Source organism: Triturus cristatus, chromosome 8, assembly GCF_964204655.1.
Source record: "Triturus cristatus chromosome 8, aTriCri1.1, whole genome shotgun sequence".
NCBI lineage: Eukaryota > Metazoa > Chordata > Amphibia > Caudata > Salamandridae > Triturus > Triturus cristatus.
This window is the reverse complement of record NC_140591.1, coordinates 1,005,339,326-1,005,348,080: the sequence shown is the minus strand read 5'-3', so window position 1 is coordinate 1,005,348,080 and position 8,755 is coordinate 1,005,339,326. Positions and strand designations below refer to the sequence as shown.

Genomic DNA, 8,755 nt, shown 5'->3' with positions numbered 1-8,755 from the left:
CGTCTTTTGTGTTCTCTAAAATGATGACCGTCACTTTTGTTATAATGTTCTCTTTCTTTGAAATGCCTTTTAGCACCCTGCATCGAAGCACACATTTTTCAATTGTTATACTTAAGTGCACCTTTACTCTGCTTAGCCACAATCTGATTCTTGCCTCTGCAAAACATGCTATTGCTTTAAAAGCCTATTGCTTGTAAGCCGTACCAATCTGCACCGCTTTCTCATTCACACATTGGCAATTATTGTCATCTCAATACAATAAATATTTCTTTCCATTGGTCCCATTTAATTAGCCTGTCCTTTCCCCCTTAGCCTCAATCACTCTTATTTTGGATGATAAAATCTGTGCTCTCTCACAGCCTCTTTGCTACTGTTCTCCACTTTCTTATATATTCTTACAAGCATCTCTATTTTCCTTCACTTTGCAGCTCACTTCTCTTATGCACTTGCAATTATGTTTATTCTCAAAGATGTGCTCTTGTTCTACACAAGTCATCGCACCTTCCACAGCATTCACTGCCATTTTGTCTTTCTCAATCCCTTGAACAACTTCTTTCTCAACCTTTATTTGTTGTTACAGACATTGGGTCTGCATTTCCCTCTGCTAATTCTTAAATGCATCTATCCAAACGGTCATCCCAATTCTTTTACAGCAAAAGTGACTTCTACACTCATACTTTTAACGGTATATGTACCTACTCTGTTGCCCAGATCATTCTTCTGCTGGGTTCGGTTATACACTATTGTGCAAGCTCTATGCACCATAGAATTAACAGCAGTACAAATAAAGATACGCAAAACAAAAATATTTTTTTACATTTTTTTTTCTTTATCTCAGTGGTTGCACATTGGTTTAATGAACTTAACCTCACAACAAAAACGTAATCAACAATACAACAGATTGCTAATAGTTACAGTCATAGGTAATAAACTAAGATGCAGTCAGAATCTATACTATACTGCTATCATTTATATACCATATGAATACTCTGCTGTTTTGTGTGATGAATTATTTTGTTACCAAAATAAAATGTGAGACCACATTCTCCGAGAAACTGACATTTAGTTGTAACAGTACTGCATACACTGTCCTGTTTATGTGTCTGGTGATTGTTTTCCTTTAAACAAAGCATTATTAATTTACCCATAGTACATATTGTATGTTTCCTCTTCAATACAAATAAAGTTTTTGGCAAATAATGGAATCTATACAGAAAAATAGTTTCAAATCTTCAAACATTCCAGAATGTCTATAAAACTACATGTGAATAAAAAGCAAACTTGTTTGCCGACACCAATATGCACAGCTGTTCCTTTGTCTTTTTTCATGTACTTTTTTCACTCCATTTTTTTTCTGCCATCATCACCAAAATTCTGGAAACTGTATAGACTGTCCACCATTTTCATTGCTAGGTTTTTTTTTTCTCCAACGGGGCTACATATAGGTCATGCTTGATTGTTAAAGGGCTCAAATTTGTAGTATACAGAAGATTGTAAAACAATGTAGACTCACAATTCTCACTATTCAACATAAAAAATTAACATAAAACAAAAAGGATCTTAAGAATTTTAAACAAATTAGTTAAACAATGTTTACAATTTACCTTGTAATATTTTACTAAAAACTACAAAAATCAAAAATAATTGTAAAAAATATGGTTAAAAACAACTTTAACAGACTCCGGTATGCTATATTTTCAACCATCAGTATAATGATGGCAAACATCCATAAATACCTTTGTGTTCATAAAAGTACATAATGGGATTGTATAATAATAAACTAAAGTAGAGCTATAGAATTGTTTTAAAGTAAAATAAAAACTGCAACATCAGATGCAATATGTTAATTTACACTCAGATTGTGTGTGCTTTAGGATGATCAAATCTACAACTATAATATAAATAGATCGTAATCAGACACTGACATACAAGAGTTAGAATGGCAGATACATTTCTAAATGCACCAATTTATGGTTATTAGGATATTTTGTTTTTCACAACCAGTTATGCTGCCAGCGGTTTAAATATTTTACATTCAATTTTTAAACTGTTAAGATAAAATACTTCAATCATTAGTAATGTGTCACAAAAGTAAAATGATGTTCCATTCAATAATACATAACCTTTAATAACAGCTGTTTTCTTTCTTAAATTTATATAATTTAAAAACTATGTACTTAATGTGACAAATGTGCAACATATAAAAAATGAAATAGGAAATATTTGGTACAATAGTGCTTGAAATAAACCTTAAACCAAGTCTAAATTAAAATAATCTCACAGGTGCATCCTATGAAATCATCAAGGTATTTAAAAAGAAACAAACATTAAAATCTCTCAATAGGTATACGTATATATAACATGTATACTTGTATTTAACATCTTGTCATATGTTCAAGGCATGACATATGATTTAAAAGAAAAAGATGAATTACGTATTCCGTGCTGTAATCCGGTTACAACCCTTTTTTTCACTCCAATTAAAAAATGCATAACATTTATGGTTTGTTAGCTCAAACTAACTACATTTTTAATGTTAAGTAACATAGATTTAGAGTCACAATCAGGTTTTGAGTGACTAAGGTAATCTTGAGTAGATTTTGAATATCTTAAATTTCTCCTCAACCTACAGCCTCATTTCTTCCAGAGATTACAAGAGTTATGTCTCGGCAAACAACACAGCTTATTTTTTGGTAACCTTCGGATCACAAACATGACAGGTTAATCGCTTACACTAGATTATTGGCATGCGCCTCATTTACCTCAAGTTTGATGTACTGTGTCAAAATTTAGGCACTTTTGCAAAGTCTCATTTAGAAAACATTATAAATATACTGGTTAACTCATTCAAGACTCTATTCACTTTTTTGTGTATGAAGACCATACTGTGCAAAGGTTTTAATTTTGTTTGTGTTATTCTAGAATTCCCATGTATGAATGCAACTTTCTCCAGGCTTGCTGATGTTAAGCTCATTTGCATTCTCGGAATTTGTGCTTAACCCTGATTTGTAAAAAATCAGATTTACGGATGATTAGGGTACTTTATCTTGCTTTTCTTCTCAGTCTTATCTTTTTAAGGAGTGAACAGGATTATAGACTTTAGTCAATGGGGGCAACCAAACATTAAAATTGAGTCTAAATTTGAATAGTTGTTTGCAAATGTAAATAAATTATTGCTAAACCTGAAAGATTTATAACATTCAATGTCTTACAACAATAATGGAACAAATCATCTGCATCAGCTATAGTTATGGAGATAAGACAATAGTCCTAGGAAGGAAACCATGTTTACAAATTCTTTTAAAGTACACTTTACCCTTTAACATCACAGCTGGTATCAGGTAGTTAACTATTTTAAGTGGGAATATACTAAACATACCATATATATTATGTAATATATATAATGTTGCAGTACTAGCTGCTTAGTTTTTTGTGGTTTGTCCATATTAAGAACATTATTTTATCAGCATGCAGTTTGTGGCAACTCTATAGAGGAAACTGGATAGTATGTACAGTAAGAATGCTTTGCTATTCTCAATGAGGTGTCTTGACAATCCATTCCATTTCTGATTATTTCAGTATGATCTGTCAAGAAAAATTAAGACAAATGATTAGACTGGCAGAAGATCTACAGCTACTGTAAAAAGAAAGCCAGTAAATGGGTAGACTTTATTGTACTTAACTAGCGATCAACTCAAAATCATTAAAGAAAATGAAACAAGACCTCTGTGCATTTTTAGAAAATATCTGAACATTATATTCTGTTCTTCAGAGTATGCAATGCATCAGTTTGACATCAAAAATGACTTGCTCTGTTACTTTTCTGTTAAACTGCCAAAATGGCATAAAGTACATTTAAAGCAAATGATACATCCCCAGAATGAGTAGCAATACTTTCACAAATTCTGCCAATGTGCAAATCTAAAAAATCTGATTGTGTATTTTAGCTGTTAATCAAAGAATGAGTTACATTCCTACATATGACAAAATCAATAAAGCACATTTGCACATTGACTGCCACAGAAGCCTTCAATAAAACTATTTACAGTATGGACATCTGTGCCCCATGCATTGTTATGTTATTGATACTGGGGTCTTTTAAAGCACAACTCGCTGCAGTATTGCAGATTCAACATACTTAATTCAGGTATGCATTGCTGACCTGGATCTACAAATAATGCCACACACAAAATGTACTAATCAACTTCCTCTGAAAGCCTTCAATGCAAGGGATCGTGTGTGCTGTAGATATTAGATAGGAACTGTGCAATTGCTATTGGCACAACAAATCCCCAGATGTCACACATGCGCAAAATAATTTCCTCTATCAACATCTGAGGTCTACAAACACAGATTTCAAAAAACATTCAGGGAGATTATGTTACCATCCTTAAGAGGGAATCAACTTTTTACAGGGGACTAAAAAGGAAAAATCACATGATAACAGAGAGCAACTCAGGGGACAACAATGGGGTGTACTTTAAACTGCAATAAATCTGGATTTTATAGAAAATATAAGACATGCTCTAATTTTAGGATCCTTTCCTCCAATTAGCTGTCACTAGGGGAACTTGCTTCAATTGTGTCATCTAAGTTTGGGACAGACCATTACTATCCTAAATTACGCAGACAAGACTGTTCATGTTTAAAGGAGAAAGTATTCCTCTGCAGCGTCAAAAGCAAGATACCCATAATCTAGGGACATGAGGATTGTTATTCTCCACAGGATACATCTTTGAAAAAAGGATTACTAAAACCTTTGCCATTCTGCAGTGGTCACACTTGTTTTACAATTGCAGTTGAGACTTGCAGGTGTAAGACTAGTGACACCAGGAAACAGTTGCTGAGAAACATTGTCAGTCCTTCTTCATATGTCTCACAACAAAATAACAAGATCACTGGGCGGATATGTAAACTCCTCTGCTATCCCACGAACTAGACCATGTCATTCTGCAATAAATTCTGAATGGAGGGACAATTCACAAAGTTGTTGGACACTGCAATAGTAGATGAAGATTTATTCCTCATAGAATTTACGACAGATGGCCATGACTTACAAATGGACCTTTCCTAGAAATAAACAAATCTCCATAAGTACACTTGCCACTCATTACTCTGAATCAGACTGAATTTTAAAAAATGACACCCATTTCTTTTTACAGTGATGTTCATACCAGGACTTACTGGGTGTTGTAAACTTTTACCCTAATCCCTGCCTATGCACCCTTATTCTTATTCCTAACCCTTATTTACTTTTGTCAGAACATATTTCTAGATCGGTGGAATTCTCTACCTGAGCAAGTAGATCGCGGTATAAAATAGTTTACTCCATGAATGAGAGATTTGTATGCAGAATCCTATATTTTATGTACTTGGCACCTTTAGGCATTAAAATGTGTGAGAAAAGGTCCTAAGAGTTCATAATATAGTTTGATTAATTTTTTTAAGGGAAAATGATTTATTTTCGGATGTACTCTGTAGAAAATACACATTTTCACATGCTTCCCATCCTTTTACTCTGCTAGATTCTATGTTTATTTGTGCAATGAGAATCCCCCAATTGGTTTCTTAACAAATGCATTTACTTTATGATATACAAGTTAATTGCATTTAGTTTCTAGTTGCACAACTTGTCTGTTCTTTGCATGAAAGAGCTGCAGGAAGGCTGATTCCCTTTGCAGGACCAGACAGGGGTCTCCAGTATTAATGAGGTGGAGGCAGTGAAAGCACCTTCCTAAGGAGGGGATAAGAGTGAAACATTTATGGACGGCGCTACGGCCACTCCTACAGTAAAGCTTCAATGGTCACAGAAAGAAATACAGTTCAAGACCATTCTTTTACAGAATCCTAAGATCAGGAGATGATCAAATTAATTCAAGTCAGACCCGTCTTGGTTTTCCATAGGAGTGTATCTGTGTAAAGAGGCTATGCAAGGGAAGTCCAGTTTTTGAACGTTACTAGTAAAACCTTTTTAAAACCTTTGTACTGAGCACAAACTTCGCAGAGTTTTCACTAAGTCAGACTGTAGTAAACTGTTGATGGGGAAAACAGAGTGAGGACTGTACCCTCTCAGGTCTGCTAGTTGCTATATCTGATGGGGTTTCATACTGAAGTGCTGGATTTTACACAGGCATACTTCTGCCTGTCGCTTGCGAGATTAGACACTGACCGCTACCCAAAAGCAAGAAGTGGGAGGTTGTGTGCAGCCGTTAGCTACCAAGACCAGACATACGATGCTCTCAAATGACAAAACACAGCATAATGTCTGAGAAAGACAGACACCCACCATTGTGTGGTGCAGGACACCGGACTAAAGACTACAAGAGGGTGACCTGGAATGATCATACCAAGAATTTTGTTCTATGAAAAGATCAGTGCTAGCTGATCTCCTGGGAACTCTCTGGGTTGTAACCATTTGCATCTCATTTGGCACTACACTTGGTAAGATTTCTTTGCTGGAACTAGGAAGTGAGTGACAAAGTAAACTTACACTCACAGAAAATTAATATACCTAAAGAGGAAGGTGCAGACTTTGTTGTCAACATCAAGAACTGAACTGACAACTGAGAAACAAGAGGGGGTAGTATTTACCGACTTAGGCAGAGTCAGAAAGATTAGATAAAAACTGTGGTGAAAATGCAAGCCAAAGACACTCCAACAGGAACTTTGAAGTATGGAAGTTAACTCTGCCTGCCTGAACAAGGTGCATGACTCATCCAGCCCTTTCAGCCTGATTGAAGACAAGAGGATGCCTGGAGTGGTGTATAGAGAAGCTTCAAGTGGCCAATTATAAGTACTGCATAGGAACTTTCAATGACCACCCATACAGAATTAGAAGCCATGTGGAATGGAACTGTTACTTGAAACACTATAAACCGAGATGGACTCAATTTTTGTCGTGGTATCTTAATTTTAATCATAAAATGCTTTCTGAATTAAATTGGCCTGGGATCTTTACTCAGATGTTTCTTGATCCAAGTGTTGTGCTGTTACTGCTTTCCATCTCCGCTCTACACTGCTGAGTAGATGAGGCTGTCTTAAGAGAAACTGTGTTTGCCTGACTAGGCGCTAGTTTTGCACAGTGGTGGAAGAATTTGCCCCACCAAGCAACCTGCCATCCTACAGAGTGTAACAAATTAGGGGTCTAATATGCAGACAGTGATACTTCCTAGGATCTGATTGCAAGTGTTAAAGGAATGGTGTATGTTCGGACCATAGCACGACTGAGTGGTACTTTAAAAGTCATTATTAAACTGATGTTGTGTTAATTGGACATATATCAAAAATAAGGTTTCCTAAGAAAATATAAATTTTTCAGGTTTGAAGAGCTAGGCTTATTAAATCACAAGTTATTTTATTCATTTAAATGTGGCAGGTCCTAGTCTGTTTCTTTTTTTTCCATGGTCAAACGCCAAAGGTGTGACATCAGTACAAGAATTTTAAAGAGGGTGAAGTTCTGTTAGTACAAACTATCATAAAAGACTATGAACAAGGTAAAGCATTTGCAACTTAAAATAAAAATAAATTGTCCCTATACATAAAATGGACTATTGGAAATAAATTGCATTCCAATTAACTGGCAAGTCTGCTAACATATACAGAGGTATTTTAAGTACTGTACAAGAGACATTCGGTATATGATTTAAACATCACATTCTGTCCCAAATCAGGCACATCCTGGGGTACCCGATTGGGGACACTATGGAACACATCCTACTGGGTGTCCAACTGTCATCTGACATTTTAACCTAGACCAATATTATTCTACAGTTATTTGCTCAAACATAAATATATATCCATTCTCATGCTGTTTTCTAGAAATGTTTTCACATTACCATACAACATTCCTCTAAAGCCAGACCTATTGGCATTGCTCTGTCTTGTGGTCCACCTCGTCTGAATTAGGTCTCAAGTCTCCTGGGTGAAACCATGCTCATGCTAAAGTTGTGCTGTAGTCCTGTGATCATTTAGAGGTCGTGCTCTTTGGCCTGTGCTGTGACGTCCATCTGTAGAGAGTTCAAATGCTTGTAATCCGAGATTAAATATATTCTGGATTCGCTGTTCTACATTTTAAAGGACCGAAATGTTTCAGGATATTGGACTCAAACACTCTGAATTAAATAGAAACATAACTGCATCTATCCCTATTGGCCACAGGGGGGCATACTTCAACATGAATACGGAACCATCTAGCAGCCTAATCTCTAGAATGCGCGAGGCGCGGCATCCTGGTTGATCGTGAATGCCTTTGACGTGTTTCCGAAGAGCGCCGATCTGTTTCAGTTTGACTGCTGTTTGTCCTTACTATTGGTTCAGCTGTACAAAACATAGCAATGCGCTGATAGCCCGAGCGCGCACTGCTCAGGGCATCTTGGTCCGACATCGAGAAGCTAAAAACGGGACAGGTCAACATAAAAGTAGGACTAAAGCCTTTCGTGGTACTTTCATGTCTGGCATGTCTCTGTTTTTACGTAGCCCGGTAAATGTATAGTGTGTGTGTATATAAAATATACACATATGCGTTTATACAACATAAATAATGTCACAAGGCTATGTTTATATAATGTGAGTTGTGGCCGGACCTCCACCCTGAGGCCCCCTGTCCTCGTCCCCGGTCTGTCTTTCCTTCTGCAGTGAGCTCACAGCCAGCCTCCTCCTGTGCTGCCTCAAATAAAACAGTTAATAGCTTGAATCACTTCAGACTGTAGAGGCGCCTGTTGAAAGGAGAGAATAGTTTAGAATTCTCCTTTGCAGA

The 8,755-nt window shown here is 36.2% G+C and overlaps 1 protein-coding gene across 25 annotated transcripts in view; it reads right to left on the bottom strand.

Annotated features, from left to right (window-relative positions):
• Window positions 1-1,056: 1,056 nt before the first annotated feature.
• The window catches only part of MBNL2 (muscleblind like splicing regulator 2), a 501,363-nt gene continuing 493,664 nt past the window's right edge, over window positions 1,057-8,755 (bottom strand). For all 25 annotated transcript variants that reach the window (XM_085622558.1, XM_085622561.1, XM_085622565.1 and 22 more), the window contains one exon: window positions 1,057-3,585. Coding sequence is in view for 18 of the 25 variants with exons in the window: in XM_085622560.1 (XP_085478686.1) it covers window positions 3,464-3,585 (122 nt within the window). In the remaining 7 variants the exon portion in view is untranslated. The remainder of the gene's footprint in view (window positions 3,586-8,755) is intronic.